This window comes from Platalea leucorodia (genome assembly GCF_965183815.1).
Source record: "Platalea leucorodia genome assembly, chromosome: 6".
In the NCBI taxonomy this organism is placed as follows: Eukaryota; Metazoa; Chordata; class Aves; order Pelecaniformes; family Threskiornithidae; genus Platalea; species Platalea leucorodia.
The window spans coordinates 74,502,034-74,520,015 of NC_138828.1; the positions used below are offsets into that span (position 1 = coordinate 74,502,034).

At 39.8% G+C, this 17,982-nt stretch overlaps 1 protein-coding gene across 1 annotated transcript in view; it reads right to left on the reverse strand.

The window, feature by feature from the left end:
* Positions 1–816: 816 nt before the first annotated feature.
* ABLIM2 (actin binding LIM protein family member 2) overlaps positions 817–17,982 on the reverse strand; it is a gene marked incomplete at its 5' end in the record, with an annotated part of 113,988 nt that continues 96,822 nt past the window's right edge. The window contains 4 exons of the mRNA XM_082315586.1: positions 817–1,196; positions 14,049–14,129; positions 14,302–14,366; positions 15,756–15,810. Coding sequence (XP_082171712.1) covers positions 1,083–1,196; positions 14,049–14,129; positions 14,302–14,366; positions 15,756–15,810 — 315 coding nt within the window. The 3' untranslated portion in view covers positions 817–1,082. The remainder of the gene's footprint in view (positions 1,197–14,048; positions 14,130–14,301; positions 14,367–15,755; positions 15,811–17,982) is intronic.

Here is a 17,982-nt window from a genome sequence, read left to right on the forward strand (position 1 = left end):
CATGAGGGTTTTATATATTTGATTATAATTGGATGTATTATTGATAGAGCACACCAAGCTTTTTTTGTTACATTTTATGCTGAACTGTTCCATTTCCACACCTACCAATTGCCATCACAGTTCTCATGGCTTACTGTGTAAAGCCAGAAAGTGGAGAAAGTAAGAATGCCTTTACTTAGGACATATATTAATGAAAATAATTCTTTTATAGATAGATATATCTATCTACGTATAATTAAGATTACATGGTATTTTTAGCAGCATGAAATGTAAAAAAAAAGTTCTCCAAACACCCCAAACTAGTAGGAAAACACAGTTAACTGGCACAATACACTCCTAAAACCAGTTTTGTATAAGGCTTCAGTTTTCCTGATGAATGGGACTAAATTTTTAAGTAGGTCTGTATACATTTTAGTCATTATAACTGTTTTATGTCACAATATATTCTTAATAAAATAAAAACTCTTGTGTTGTAATTAAAGATAGCTAGTTACCTTCTAGACAAATATGACCGTTTAGAGAGTAGGCTGTGTCTAAAGTATAAGAAGTAGAATTAAGGTGCTTCCGTATTTTTGCTTTCATTCTTAAAAAGTACCACACATAAACAATTGCAATAATTGCTTGCGGACATGCTTTTCTTTGGCTTTTACCATATTCTTAATATCATGTGATCCCCCGTTAGAGAATTTTATATTCATTACTTACTTGATTTCGTAAAAATTGTGTTGTAAAACTTAATGGAACAAAATGTTGGATGCATTTCCTTTGTCACAGCTACACTTTTTCTCTTCCTTTCATAATTTCCGTTTGCATCAAGCAATAACTGCAAGCAACAATAAATTTAAAGCTAGATTTTTTGCACGTTGTAAACTGGGTAGGACCAGGAGTTACTGACAAAACCATCTGGTCATGCAAGAGTAGCAAATTCTCTGTATTCCAACGCGTTGCCATCTAATCTGTCCTGTTTCCCCCGACACATACTAACACAAAGAAGCTGGACAATGGTTCAACAGCAAGTGCATGTGATAGTTCTGGCAAGACTATTTTTGTTTTGATTAAGCACATATTTTATCCGGGTGGGGCTAGAAAAGCAGGGCCTTTTTCTTCAGGTCATTCCGCTTCCAAAGTGCCAGACGATCAAATTCCTCAATGCTCATTTTGAAGACTTCCTGGAACTCTTCAGGGGACAAATGCCTCTTGAAAATGAAAATACAAAAGGTATCATTAAGCTCTTCTGTGCACAGGAATATTTCTGCCCTTCCTAAGTTTTAAAACACACCACAAAATAATGCATTCGGATTTGCATTTTAATTCCCAAATTGGTTCTGGAAAAGACTGCATCAAAACCAAATGAGCTCAGAGTAGCTGGGAAATAAAACTATTGATGGCAGTAGTGACTTTTGGAAAAAAATAATCTTTTCAATATAGTTCCAACTGTGCAGAAGCTACAGTCTTCGGGAAAAAGATGTGTTTATACATGGTGCTTGATGAGAGAGTGTGCCGAGACAAATTCAAGCTATTCCAGGACTTTAAAGACATTGATAACAATGTAATTTCAGAGTTGGATTTGGTTTGCCTTGACCTTTAATGAGGGCAGTGGACACCACACTGGTCCACTAATAGCAGCCTTGTAACAAAGCAGAGAGCACACCGCTAAATTCTTAAATCCAAAATGTGCTTATCCATGGGGATAAACTCATATCAGAAGTCCAAGTTGGATATAGGGTTTTTTTAAATGCCGAGAACTATGCCTCTATATCATGTTTTCATGATTCAATATATAAAAAAATAGATAGATGAAGAGGGAAGAATACCAACATAAAGGACTGGAAGGAGTTAGGATAAGGAAAGTATATACAGTTTGCCTAACAATTACTAGTATACACTCAGAAAAAGCAGAAAAGATAAATGTGTGAATTACAAACTAATATCTTACAAAATTCTTCTGATAATTGTGAACTAACTCTTGTTCAAGCATTTCAGTGGTATCAGTTATGGTTCTCTCTTTCCAATGTGCTAAGCACACACCATCTGAAAGGGACAGATTCAGTGCAATGAGAATTAGAAACTGCAATTTTTAAACATGGCCTCTCCTCTTCCACAAAGATTTCACTGAAACCTGAGACGAGCCCTGCAGTCTAACCCTCTCCTCCCCAATGGAGTTTGTGACTTGAAATTCCCCAGGCGCAGCTCTCCTTCCCAGCACACCGAGGCAGCCCCAGACTGAGCACCTCGCAGCTTGCTGAAGCACTGCCTGAATCCAGAAATGAGGTCCCCCAAAGCTGCTAAGCACAAGAAATACTGGGACATGCTTCACACAGCAGAATCAGGCTTATCACACCTTACACAACTGCGTTATTTCAAGGGAAGGGTATCAGCCCTTTCCTTTCATCTCACTGCCTCCTGGTTGCAGGACTTCCCAGGAGGTGAGAAACCTGGGTTCAATGTCCTCATCATTTGGAGGAGGCTCAAAAATACCATCTAGTCCACATCACTCACTCTCAAGATGCATGCCAGCAAGCCAGCCAGGAGGGAAATTTTAAAGGACATACAGTCCTCACAAATGTGAACAATGCTGCCTGCAAATGCTGAGTGCAAGATGCTGAAGGTAGAGGGGAGCACAGCACTCCCCAGAGGCAGGGAAGCCACTGGGTCCTTTAGACTACGTTTTTTTCTGGTAATTCAAATAAGCCAAGGTTGTCTATCATTTCAGTCAGGTCCCAGCATTGTCTGGAAGAGTGCCTGCTGCTATTAGCCAAAATTGTGGCACAGCATGCTAACATGCCCTGGTAATCCCACAATGGTTTCCCTGGCCAGGATGGACACAGCCCCACTGGCCTACCTTACAAAGCTATTTTTTTGGACAAATTTAAAGGCAAAATTTTACTTTCCACTTATTAACAACGCGTTTATCTTTGTAATGTAAATTACTCAGGGAAAATTAATGAAATTGTTTACAAGAAGTCACTACGTTTAATTACCTTGAATGGTCGTTATGGGCCCTTGAGGTTTCCTAAAAAAGGACAGCCTTGGTTTTCTTCCCTTGAGATTCCACATATTCAGAACAACAGTGACTAAGAGTTTGGAACTGAGCCTTCATTTTTCATTTGACCAATGATAGCAACCCACCATAAGCACTATGCATAGCATGGAACAAACACGCCATGCATATTTGGCAAAGGAGATCCTGTTTCGCATGGAAATGAGCAACATCTGACAATGTATTTTAGAAACAATCTCTCACTGACAGAATTTAATTCTACTGGTTTTGGAAAGAAAAAGTAACTTCTCTCTGCATTGATGTTTTTTTCTATTTTCCTGGTAATCCAGTGGACAAATGCGAGCAAGTTTAACTTCAGCAATTTCTCACAGCGAGGAACATGTCTGTAAATTGTGGGACTGAAAAAGAAGTCTGGGTGAGCAAAGTGTATCTTATTTTGGTTTATCTTGCTTTCTAGATTGTGGATAAGACTTGAGATGTCCCCTCACTTGGGAGAAAGCAGTGACAAACTGTAGTTCATACTCAAAGAGAAAATCAGGAAGCCTATACGCTGCAGGTAAACCCACTTTGCCAATCACCCAAAACCCGAAGCAAATGTAAAACTTTAAAAGGAATGTTTTCGCCATTTTTTTTCTTGAGGTAAATTACACCATTTCTTCCTAGAAATTGCTGTGGTCTCATCATACCTGTTTCAATAATGAAGGTCAACGGAGAGAGAGTCAGCAAGCCCTATGCCAAGCCTCAGGCCTTTTCTGCAGGGTGTTGAGTATGCGCTACACTTCCCCTCCTGACGAAGCTTGCCACCAATCTCAGTACAAGCTCTGCAATTCCCCCTTTCCTCTCCAAGGCCATACTTTGCCATTTATCATTTTGCTTTGCCCTCAGGCTTAGCAAGCTTTAAGTCTGCATGCATCTATCCAAGCCAGTATGAATTAAATATGCGCTCTGCTCCTCTGCTTGTATCCAGATGACATCACCTTCATTCCTTGCATGCATTCATTTTCTAATTATACTGAAGTTTTGTTTTACACCAGCACCACTTTTTTTTCCTCACAGAAGTTCTCAGTTGATGCTGCCTGGTCCAAAATGAGTTGAGAGTTTCCAGCCCAGGGATGCAGCAGCAGAGACTGAGATGGAAAAGCACGAGCTCACTTATTTCCACCTCCCATTCCACTAGGCAGTTTCTCTGCTTTTAATTCTCCTTCACATACTGTCCCTCATCTCAAGGACTAACAACCAGACTGCAATACTACCAAAGTTTCTTACTCCATCAATGCATTATCCACAGGCAAAATTAATTCTAGTAGAAGGGAACACTTCCCCTTTGGTCTGAACCCTCTCCGAGGACACCAGTCTATGCCCAGTGTAGCATAATTCCCACTGTTTTCCCTGCATCTCAGAAACTTTCACCATCCCTTTCTTAAGCATCATGGGCTCTAGCTTTGGGACCAACCCTAGAAGCAGCAATTATTACAGTTCTGTCTGCAAATTTTGGAATAAGCCTTGATCCCTGAAAGATGTCATCAAACTGGCAAAGCTTCAGATAAAAGTAACAAAAGTAATCATGGGTTGCAGAGTTTGATTTATGAGGAAAGACTAAAAGGCTTAAGTATGTATAAGCTTAGCCAAATGATGACTAAGGGAAAATATGGTAAATGTCTACAAGTATTTGAAGGGTCTAAACACCCTGGGAATAGGCCAGTGTGGGAAGTTTATGTTCATACTTTTCTTTGTATGTGTGATGTTCAATTTTGTCTGCACTATTGTTGGGACTTTCCTAAACCTTATAGCTTTAAGACCTAGAGCTCTTTCCAAAGGCAGAGAAAATGCACCACTAAGAAATCTTAGATTGATTTATCTTTCTTCTCAGCTATTTGAATATTAATTTGTCTTAACTGAAGCGTTACCTTGTCTCATTAGTCAAACAAAAGAAGGGAAATTGAAAATTACACGTAGGGAATAGGGAGGATATTCATCTTGAGGTATGAGAGAAGATGTGTGTGTAAAGCTATGCTTTACAAGGCCAAGAACATGATTTCTTTCTTTTTTTTTTTTTAGGATTGGATCAGCTTAAAATATGCAGCTATGTTAATAGTGCATCACTGGGCCATTAAAGGACTGGCCAAACTTATTAGTAAAAGTAACATTCATTCCTTTTTTTTACTAGTGTTGGCCTTGTTTACATAGGAAGTCTGGGTGTTTCACAGTGTGCTAGTAACTGATTCTTAATTCCCTTTGTGACAATTTGGCCATATTCAGGCAGCTTAACTCAATCTACTTCTCTGCTCTACATCAACAGCAAAGCTGGGCACATTGCAGACACTGAGGAGAGTACAGAGGGCCAGATTAAGGTCCCTTTCTGCCCACACTCTGAACTGACTGTATTTAAGTGAGCTCAGTTTGGAAGCTGCATAGTGATGTTAAAATGATGCTACCTGAAAACCTTGCTAAAAGATAAGGTAAACAGTTTAAAGATGGTTCTTCACTAAAAAGACTGCTATACAGGAGCTCACAGCATCAGAACATCAGCATTTTGGATATATTTAAGTGTGAAATTGCCACACTAGAAAGGACTAATGCATCATATTGTTTTGATAAAATTGTATTAATCTGAGGCTTGTAAAGACAATAGTGCTCAATGTTTTGTTCTGGATAGCATTTTGTGTCAGCTTGCATGGGAAATCAGAAAAAGACAGAGAGACTCAAGTTCAGTGAAGTGCTGAGGATCCACCAGATGTGTCCGTGGGTCACAGCAGTGGCTTTGTATGGAAGAGGGGAGTTGTGTCTCCAGAAGCACAATCTCTCACCTGTACTGACAGCATTTTGGATTAGAGATATGGGATTGCAACCTTGGGATCTCACTTTTGGAAACCCAAAGGTGGCCTGCAGCTTGGGAACCACATGCTGCTGGTGTAATTCCTCACCTGGATGTTACCTATAGGGCACAGCACTGTGTAAGAAGGGTCACCACACCTTGCTGTAATTACGTAGCTAGCTCTCCTAAAGCATACAAATGCACAATGGAAGAACTGAAATGCAAATGTTTCTTAGTAAGACATATAGAACTAAGCTAGGGCTGAGCTAAACCTCTCTACTGCAATGCAACCACTGTAATGGAAAATCCTCATGCTCTGCGAAACGCGATCATTAAAACGAGTGGTACAGATACGCACTCATTTTTGAGTCTCTCAGAACAAAAGTAATTAATTGCACATTCAAATACTTGCTCCACAGTGTTATCTCAGAAAGAAGCAATGCTTTTCGCTGTAATTTAATGAGGCTTGTCTCTATTTTTCTGTGGCCTGCTAAAAAGCCACTAATAATTCTAAAAAGAGTTATAATGTTTATTTAATTAAATGAGATTTCTTTTCCCCAAGAATAATTGTGCTTTTAATGAAATTCAGAGATCTTCAAAACTAATACTTAGGAACATGGCATTAGTGTGAATAAGTCACAGGAAGGGAAAATTGCAATTAACCTACAGCTGTACTGCAGTAAGCTGTGACCAGGTCATGCTGCACAAGCATGTTTATTCCGTGTCTGTAATTGGATGGGAGTCCTCGAGTGAAAACGTGCTGATGTAGGAAATTCAGAGGATATCATGCTTCCTCATGAGTCAATATTGAACCAATGAACCAACACAGTGGATGGCAGGAGGTGATGAGTTGAAGACTAGAGGAATCAAAGTCCTAATTCCTAGAGGTCACTTAAAAACTTTGTTTCTCTTTTGCTTTTTGTTATGTTATGTTCATAGGAAATGACAGCTGAGCATTACATTGCTTTTGCTTGAATCCATAGTGAATCTCTCAGCTAGTCTCTCTCTGAAACACTACTATGCACTCTATTTTATAGAGTGTAATTATAAATAGTTGTCCACTTCAATTCATTTTTGTTCAGAGTCCTTGTAACACTTCCAACCCCTGATCCACAAAATCCAGAAATAAAAGCTACAGGATCTTTTCCAGAGTCTTCAAAATGCAAAATAGTCAAACTAAACTGGGATTTACTGTGAAAGGTTTATCCACAGGTAAGCGAGCATTCATGTAAATAACCAGATCTTAGCTCGTTAGGGTAGTTAGTGCAGAGGCTTTGCTGGTGGGACATAGTCTTTTCCTGTATTCATTAGGATGTTGTAAGTATCTCAACTGAATACATTTGGAACAATAATAGCCTCCTCCCTTCTCCAGTTTTTCTCCTCTCCCCCTGACCCATTCCCTTCTCCTGTGCCTCTCAAAGTTAGCCCAAATATTACTCTCAGAATCCCCATCATAATTTTCTGGAAAATCTTCTCTTTTATCTACTGAATTTTGAATCCTCCTTTTGTTTTCACAAGGTTTGCACTCTTCCCCCTTCTTTCTGTTGTACTGCCGGGGCTCAGCAGGCTTTGCAGAGGTTTCTTCTAAGCCTACTGCATGGCTAATTACAAAGCTGTAATTAGCCATGTGCCACGTTCCCAAGGGAGGATTGAATGTTATGCTCATCTACGAAGTAATTAAGCTTCACGCCCAATAAATATTTCAAACTATTAAGTAATTATGTGATAGGGGAGGGAAAGTTAAGAAACGGCATGAGTTGCCACCTAATGAACTTCAAAAGGTATCAAAAGATAACTAGAGCAACTCCATTGATCAGGGGATGAGGCAGTAGGTGCTACAATTGCGGTTACGCTAGATGAGGGCACTTCGTCACAACTGACCAGTTGGAGCACTTGTGCAACCAAGCCTTGGCAGGAGGTGTAGATCCCCCTCTCTCCTCTGCTTCCACATAGCAATGTGGGTCCCCAAAAAGGCTCCCAGGAAGAGCAGTGTAACAGAACCAGTGAGGGAAGGAGTCTGAAACCCTTCCCCGTGCCAATGTCACCCCAAGCGCTATACAGGGCTCCTGGATCTGTGGATGTCTCTTGTTTAGTATCTCAAGGTATCATGAAACTTCACAGAGAAGCTGCATTCCACTCAGCACTACTACTGTGGGGTACTTACAATCTACCCTCTTGTGAAATATCACAAGGCATATGCAAAATATTCTGTAATAGCATTGAACATTCAATATTTTCCCCAGCTGAGTCATCCGTAAATATGCAAGAAGCTGAAAAGATACAAGTATTTCTCTCAGGGATATCAATATATTACCTACACAGCAGTACACATAGAACATCTCTGAGGATAACCTGTGCTATCATTCTGTCATTCAATCAAATGAGCTTTTTCATACTGACACTGACATAAGTAATTGCCTTCAGCAGACTGCTCATAAAAAATATTACATAATTAAGAAAATAATTCATAAATAAAACTAAACCTATGAATCCATAATGAATTATGAAAAAGATTTTGAGTTTCAAAAATTTCTTTTGATTTAGGTACAAAATACTTTATGCTTAAAGCAGATTTTCCAGTTTCCCTTAGTTTGGGCTTTAGTGCGTTTGTAATATTAATGTTCCACATCTAATCTCTGTTCACTCCCACAGCGTTTCCACTCTGATAGGAATTAGCTTTCATACATATCACATAATTTCTAATGCATATTTTCATTTTATAATGGCTCCTTTCGTACGGGCTTTGAAAACTGATCGAGACGTCCACCACTGATCACAACACAAGCATATGCCTAGAATAAGAAACACCACACAAACATTTTTCAAGTTAAACAGCGTGAAGTTCCACTGAAGCCAGTGACCTGCACTTTTTCACTCCAGGTTATGAGCTTCATCGTGAAGTGAGCCCATAACCTCAAATCCAGCCCCAAACTACAAACTGCACTTCTCTATGTTAAAACACACAGCATTCCAGTTTTGCTCTGATTTTCCCCATCTGAGCTCCAGAGGAGGTGGGACACACAACATTACTTGTATGAATGACATCTAGGAGCTGGGGCTGTTATAAATTCAGGCTCAGTTACTGGAAACCGGTCCTAAAATGGTTGCAGCCCAAATGGCTAGAACCCAGGGTGACTGTTGAATAAAAAACAGTGGAAAAAATGTCATCCCTAAAACAAATCCAGACAAGCAGTTTCAAGAGGAAAAGCATGTTTGAATTAATTTGAGTGCTCTGTTCAAACAAGACTGCACCCATGTTTAAATCTCTCACTTCTGTTTACAAGAGAACAAGGTAGCAGATGAACATTTGCTACTTGACATTCCAGAGTTTTTTTTTTCCTTAGCAATTGTTTCAGTGTATCCTTGTTAAACAAAGAATGAACAGGCTCAAACAAAAGTGGAATAATTTACGTTCTACTGTATTTGATAGGCATGAATGAACAATGCTTTTAACTCTCTGACATTCAAAAGAAAAGGCTAAAGAAACTAAGATACATTAAGATAAGAAAATCAAATGAAAACACTAAAAGATGGTTTCCAAATTGAAGACTCTAACTATGTCGGCTTTCAAAACCACCAGCCTGTGACCACAAAAGAAATCTTATACTCTGTGATAAAAGCAACTTCAGGAGGAAAACAAAAAAACAACTATGCAGCTGAGCATGAACCATCAATTTGGATGTGCAAGCACTGAATCGCGTTGCTATGACTGAATAACAGGCAAGCAATATCCAATCTAGATAAAAGTATCCAGTGCATACTTTTAGGGCCCCAAGGCCTAAATCATAAAAGGTACTGAAGTACTTAAAAGAGGTATCAAGATTTTCAAAAGTGTCCATAAGCCCAACTTCCTTTGGAAAAAAAAAAAAACAGGCCACGTGAAACACCACTGGGAAACCAGCAGGTAAGGAATGTGCTGATGTGTACTATCCAAAGGTGATGACTTAGTCCATGGAAACTCAGGACTTAAGTTGTCCAAAATAGGGAAGTTTGCTCCAGGACACTGATATTTCAGCCCCTGCGTAATAAAATGATTCTTTTGATAAAATGTTCCAAAATAGACCAAATTATGTATTTTTTCAAATGCCATTGCAGCAAGAGCACCAAATAATCTTATTTTGGTATTTTATTATGTTAAGGTTTTGTCTTCAGAGAATACAGCAATCTAAGCAAATTAGGGACTTATGGAGGTCTTCAAAGCAGGGCCAACTTTAAAATTAGATGACATCCCTCAGTGCCATGTCTGGCTGAGTTTTACGTGGCTCCAGGGATGGAGACTCCACAGCCTCTTGGGCAACCTGTTCCAGTGCACTATTCTCCCAGTGAGGAACTCATATCTAATTGTAATTTCCCTTCCTGCAGCTTGTGACTGTGGCCTCTTGGCCTTCCAGTGCCTACTTCTGAGAAGGGTATATTTTCCTTTATAACTCCTTTACTGCAAAGGTACGCTGCCGACTCATGTTCCGCTTGTTTTCCATCAGGACCCCCAGGTCCTTTTCTGCAGAGCTGCTCCCCCCATCTTGTGCTGTTGAATGGCGTTATTCTGTCACAAGTGCGGGAATGTGGCTTTACCTTTGTAGCACTTCATGAGGTCCCTGTCAACCTATTCCTCTAGCCTGGCCAGGTCCCTCTGAACGGAGGCTCTGCTCACCAGAGCATCAACTGCTGTCCCCCCCCGTTTGTGTCAACTGCAGACGTGGTGAGGGTGCAATTCCTCCTCTTCACCCAGACTGTAAAATCCAATCCTGTCCTACTGCTTTGTTGTTCTGCAACATTATCTGAATTAACTGGTTCTTCACCATTTCCCGTTAGAATAGCTCACGGGAATGCTGCTCTGTTCATCTAACGTTAGAATAAACAGCACTGTGGTAGACAGAAATGTCTAAAAAAATTCCTGGGCCAAATCCTTATCTAGTGCAAATTCCTTGCATTTCTAATCAGCGTATACTAAACGAAGATCCAGGCTATTCATTCAAAAGCCAGGGTGCCAGTAATGTATTTAAAAATCAGCAGGTCGTTTATTATAACTAGTTCTCAATGCTGCATGTATTAGTTCACTGTTGGCATAAACATCTCCTGGAGGAGCAGAAGGAACTGGGCTACTTCTGCCTCACTGCTGAGTTAGAACAAGCAAACAAAAACATGCCGAGTGTTTCTACGCTTAGATAGATGTGCTGCTGAAGAAAGAATTCCTATTATTTGAATGCATTTATTACCAGTTGAGCCTTCCTAATCTCTAGATACCTCTTGGGCTTAGAAAAATATGCATTTTTACAAGAAAATATTTTTTTATAATCCTTAAAATAAATTTCTTACACAACAGCGTAATCTAAAAAATACTCACAATGGGAGCAAAGTTAGGAAAACACTACCACCCATTAAAACCCCACCCTCCTGCGGTCCTTGACCATTAGCCGCGGCCTTCATTGCAGCCTCCCTTAATTTGACCCAAGGAGCTAATACCATTTACTTGAGTTCATTTTTCATGACAGGAACACTCAATATAGGAGACTTCCCTTGGAAGAGGGAATCAGAGACAAACAACAGCGCCTTTTCCATGACATCTATACCGGATCATTCAAAGTTCACAACAAACTCTGTTTCACAAACAGGAGCCCGCTTCAAGTCAACTTGTAAGAGCGTTGTTAAATAAATCTACCTCATGCAGATTTAGTCATCTTATTGCTCCTAAATAGACCAGAAATCAGACACATCATGTGTGAGATATTCTAATCATACTGGACACAGTAAGACCGCTTTCAGGTTTGATGGTTGATATAAAACACAACGGTTCTAGGTCTCCTTTCACTGACACCACCTGTACCCTGACCACAGCCATCACACCCAGGAGCTTGTTCTGATTTGCAGCAGCAAGAGCAAGGTGAGGCCTCAGCCTGCAAAACTAGTCAGAATAAAACTGGAATATTAGCACATGGATTTTTTCTTAAAAGATTTTCCTAGATAAATCACTCAACAGTTTGGATAATACATAGGCTTAGCAGTGCTAGCACCTTCACCATTTCTGTAGGCACAATCCAGCCCTTTCACAAGTGACATTGGCTGTGCAAGATGAAAACAGAAGATCAGCCGGCAACCAATTCTGCTCAGAGAGAGCACTTGCCTCCTAAAGATCCGTGAGCATCGAATCATACCCTCTAGCAAACGTGAAATGGAGCTCAAGAAAAGGTGAAATCTAACCTTAGTATCTGCTTCCAGTATTCCCAGTGTTGCCCCCAAAAGCTTGAAGATACCGAGATACGCTAAGTGGGGCCTCTGCTAACAATGGGGGGGGTGTGTGGTGTGTGTCTAATCCTGGTCTGTTCTGGTGCAAACCTATAAACCCACATAGTCCTGGGCTGCCTGAGTCCTGTGTCTTGCCCAAGGCTGAAATCTGCTGAATGCACAAGTCAGCAACTAAGTTACAATCTTCTTCTTCTTCTGTCACAAGAGGAAATAATGATAAACTGCTTTTCTATGCAAAGTTATTTATTTCCAGCAATTCTGTAATACAGAAGGAAGGGACAGGGAGAAGGGGAACAGGCCAGCAGGGAAGACAACGGTTTGTGCCTGTCACTCAACTATGCATATAGTTTGAATGCATAGATGAGCTGCTGCCTCTGTTTTTCCAGTAGTTGTAATCCTATTAAAACACCGCTAATTTAATTGTTTAAAAAACTACCAATCCCTAATAAATGTAAGATGGTCTACAGAGGAGTCCTTCCTGCAGACACACGTTTAGCATACTGCAGCAATCAGCAGGATCAGCCTGCTCCCCTTATCGCTTTTCTGGTGCAGGTTTGAAGCAGATCTCGTTTATTGTTCTTTTTTGCAAACCTCTGTGAGATCTTTGAAGTGGTTGGGCTCCTGGAGCCATCAGGCACTGGGCTGCACCCGGTGCGAGGCCGATTGAGCAACTCCAATGTTAAACAAACAGCGATCCCAGCTGAGGACAGTGTATGAGTTATGGGTAATGGCAGCCAGGACAGGCGTGATCCATCCAAAGCAAACTATATGTTGTCTTAAAAAAGCAATTTGGAGCTGCATTTGCTCTTCAGGCCAGTCTGATGTATTTAAACACTCCATTCTTTAATATACACACATACATATATGTATATATATAAAAGAATCCTTTATAGGATGTGTTCAGATGAGTATCCCTCTAACTCTCTGCTCCTTTTTCTGGACTCATTATGCTTTTTATTATTGCTATCATGCCTTGCTACACCCTAGGCTTAAAACAGCACACGTTTGCGGCTCTTTTTTCCTTACAATCAAATCAATACCACTTGCTAGGTAATCAAGCAACAAGCACATTGAAGTATTTAAGAACATAATACCATTTCCGAAATATATTACATGTATAAGAATTTGGTAATTTTTTTTTTTTAAATTGATCTTTAATGAGGAACTTTCTGCTACTTCATAATCTTTCTTCTTTTTTTGCTTTAAGATTAAAGTTTCTTTCTTCTTTTCTTGTCACATTATCAAGTTAAAAATACAATAAATTTATTTAAATATAAATCTTCCCAAAAGTCCAATATTGTTAATCACATAATTTTTATTGAACTCTTTTTCTTAATGGCAATTCACACAAAGATACATTAGTTTAATAATTTAGGTGAGTCTTAGTCAGTCCTGTCATTACTCAGTCAAAAAAAATCAACCTCATGAATTTTCCCTGAACATCAACTTCAGTATTTGGCTTTTGGAAACTAAACTTTCCTTTACAACAAATTATATCTGCATTTCTCCAGCTTATACTACTGCTCTTTGAGAGGTGGATGCTACAGCAAATCTGTAGCACAGTGATCATGAATCACACCGCCAAAGGAGAGGCTGAATAAGACAATGGACCAGAAACAGGTTCATATATTTGCAGGATAAATGGAGCTTTTTTATAATACTCAGTTTATTCTAAGACACTGTTTTTTATAGGAATTAAAAAAACAAGTTTCCACCCACCCCATTCCAACTTTCAATATCCTGTATAATCACCCAGAACTAATGGGTTTCATCAGTATCTGTAAAACACCATTTGGTCAGACATTTGCCAGGTTTTTTGCTATTCTTTTTTAGTTAAATTGCCTACATACCAGTGTTTTGAAATTAATACATAATGTTATTCCTCTCATCTCTCTTCTTTCATTGCTATTACTTGGGCACAGGAATATCTAAGATGGTAAACAAACAGGACAAAGACTTGCAACGCCATCAAGCAAATATCACTCCTACCTCCAGTCTGGTCCTGTCCACATCCTTAGGCAATTTCACACGAACTCGGTTTGTTACAATAAGTGTTTCGTAAGGATAAATCTGTTAAAAAGACAAGAGCATATGAACTCCAGCCAAATCTGACTCTGATGTGTGGAAATGACAGTGTGGGGAACTTACTAATTTAAACGGTACATACTTGCATCCTGATTTGACAAATATTTCACTGGGACAAAAATTAACAAAATAAAATAAAAAAAGGAACACATGTAACCTTGCTAGGAAGTGCTGAATCTGATTGTTCTTCCAGTGTTGGAAAAGCCCTTCTTACCTTGTATTCTGCAAGAGAATGAGAACAGGTTCACAGTTTAGAATTTATAGGCTTCTTTTGGAGTCACCGTAACGAACATCTAGGTACATCAGCAATTTGTTATGCTATTACGTTTCTCTTATGGTTTTCAATAGTTGTTAGGTAACTGCATGCATAGTAAGCATTTGACCCCCATGCTCTGAATGTCTATAACACTGTCTATTACCGAAGCAATAGTCCTCGAAATCAAAGGCTTATTACAGAAAATCCATCTCCTGATGCCATTGGGTTACACAGTGAGTATGTATGTCTGGCAAAATTGGGAATTTCTTTTTACAGGAAGCTTTTGTGCAGAGTTAAGTCAGTCTGTCATCCAAAAGTCCTGCCCTTATTGTCCTTTACTGAAAATAGTTAAAATACATGGATTATTAGAGGCGTGTCAGTTTGGGAACATATATTAAAATCATTGAGTTAATGCAATATTCCAAGATGCCAACATCCTGCGTTTGGGCTGACTGCAGTAGGAATAACGATAGTGAAGAAAAGATGATTTGGGGGTGTGGGGACAATGATTCCTGGATCTAAACTAGCACAAGGTTATTCTACTTAGGTCATTATATGACTATATATGATATGACTACCACAAGGTCATCTATTCACATCGATGATTAAATGCAACCAGGATAGCCAGTATGTTTTCATAGACCTTTTTATGGTTTGAAATGAAATCAGAGATAAGTCTACTTTTCAAAATCTGTACTTTAAACTATTCAAACATAGAGACAAAGATTTGTATGAACACAGAGGCATGAAGTGGAGCATTAGAGTAAGATTTTTAAAACGAGATTAAGTGTTTTGGAAACAAAATCCTGCTCTTCCTCGTGAGTAGATGCATGTTCCTAAATTGCTCAGCTCTTTTGAAAATTCCAACCCAAGTGCCATATTAAGTTCACAGTCCACTTAAACTGTAATAAAAAAAATGAATGCAAATAAATTCTGCTTTTTGAATTCTGTACATTTTAACCACACTGTAGCACAAACAAGAAGCACAATGGACTTTTTAAATTAGATACATCTTGAAGGAGTGATTATCCTAAATTTCTTCCTGTCTTTGATATAAGACCACCACCTGCTATGCAAAGAGAACCAGAGGCTGTTGCCACATATTGAGCATACTGGGATTGACTTAACATGGTTGAACCACTTTATGATGCAGGACTTCAGTCAGGCCTTCATGTTCAGTCAGATAAAAAGAAGATTCTCTGTGATAAACACAATACTGAGCTGGGTCTCTGTCTAGTCATTATTATGTGAACTATGGGAAGATCTCAGAATAGTAACCCTTTATGGCAAGATGTTAATGAGCATCCTCAAAGGAAGAAAACATGAATTGGAGTGGAAGTTATATTGCAATGTACCTTTCATCCCCCAGCTCGTCTCCTGGTCCGTTTCATATTGGCCCATATTTTCAGGCTGAAAGAGAAAGAAAGAAGCAATATAGCAGCAAAATGCACTGCAAAATTACTCTGCACACTGTTGAGAGAAAAAAGAAGACCAGTTGGTACCACACAATCAAAATATAGATCCTTGCAAGAGAGAAAGAGAATAAAGTCTCATTCAAACTTGACCCAGTTGCTCAAGGCAGGAGGCCCGAGTGCTCGCAACACCCACTGATCTACGACTGCAGAGATGGAGCACTGCCTGGAGGTGAGGATGGAGGGTCAAGAGAACACCTGGGTCCTTGGAGGCGCTGCATGTGCAGTTTGCTGCCTACGCTGTGAACTCCCACAGACCAGTGAAAGCTGGAGCCTGCATGTCACTCAGAGAGGCAATTGCAGTGTTGTATCATCCCACCTCACGCCTAAGCCTTTGGGACCTTTTTGAGCTCTGATTCCTCACAGCTTTCAATGAGGTAGAAAGGTGTCAGAAAGCCACCAGCCACCCCCATTTGAAGACCTGGCAGTAAAGTTAGGTTGAAACTGTCACGTGCCTTTCCCTGCGATGCGGACGTCTTACTGCCATCGTCACAAATCGCTTATGCTGCACTGAAACTTGTCTCATTCTGCTTTCTGCTTCACACTGCTGACACCACTAAGACCAGGCAGAACTGTGCGTATGTGCCATAGCTTTGTTTGACCCACTGTCTTTTTCCTTTGCTGGCAAACGGTATGATGAAAAACATTACAGGAGATCAGAAAAGCACTATTACATGATTTTTTTCCCCGAGTCTCATTTTTGCCTGCTAAGGTATCGATGGTGTGCACAGCTATGCTCACAATAACCTGCAAGGCTCCTTATTGTTTGGTTTTGGTTTATTTTGTTATGCAGCACCGAGATGGCTGATTAAAAATAACAAACCACAAAAGCTGGTATGAACCTGCAATCCAAACAGAGGACATCCATTCTGAGAAGAATTTTGGCCTCAAGGATTTGACCACGAGCAACCTTTTCAACTTTCCTACAGTTCTCGGCTGTGAGGTTGGACCCTTTAGGTGGGACAAATGCTGCCATCTGCTGCTTTCATGTTACATTGCATGGCTCCAGCCTACAAGCGGGGCCAACTCCACTGCTGATGGAGCTTGCTTTGGCCTCATCTGTGGGAAGCCTTCAGATGGCTTTGGTGCCTCACCAGCGCAGTGGCTGGGCGCAAGTCGGTCCCTTGCTCGCTTCAGGTTACTGGTAAAGGTTATTCTGAAAAGTTAGAAAAAAGCTGTTGACTCATAGGTGGGGACAGGTTTATCTAGACCCTTTCAAATTCCTAAATCTCATTCGATCAAGTTGCACTGCCACTGGTTCCTTCAGAGAGGAATTCAAGCAGTCAGGTATTGAAGCAATGCAGGCACAATTAGTCTTGTAATATTAACTCAAAGTGATAGACATTGCAGTAGCCACTGAAAAATTCATTTAGCTACTCTCTGACAGTTGCTTTCTTGCAGCTCCTTCCAATGACCTGCAGTTTGACTCTTACCACTGGCGTAGTTTAATTCTGCTCATGTACTTTGCAGCTTTCACATCTTCCTTTGGAGAAAGGAGGGAATTTGAATGAGGTCCTGTCCATGTAATTTAGATACAAATCAATCTTCAAAATGTAAGTGCATGAGCATCTATGTATTGCCAACTTGTCACTATTAACCATAATGGGTTTGTACCTAAAAATATAAGCCATGAACTGAGAACCCATAATACTAGATGCCAGAAAGAAAGACAGATCACAGTGTCAAAGATGCCTTTTTCCTAAAGATGTACAAAAATTAGAAAAAGGATTAGAAAAAGAATGCCTAGTCAGATCTGATAATAATTTCGTCATGCATTTTGCTTTCTAGATTGCTGCCTGCCATTCTCTCTGTATTGCTCCCTTGCCACCTTAAAAAGTATGTTGACTGTGTGTGTATATACATATATATATATATATATACGCGCTTACTGGAAAAAAACAGAACAGATGGTTCAAGAAATGCAGCGGATGTGGGCTGCTCCACCTTTGCTCCAAGATCATTACTTGACTAATTATAGGCCTAACCCTCTATCATTAATTCAAGGTATACTGTGATCTATTAATATGTGCAGCCTGTACATTTTGGACCTTTGTTTGTTTTGGGAGGAGAATCAAGATTCCCAATGCTCATGATGCACACAATTAAAAGA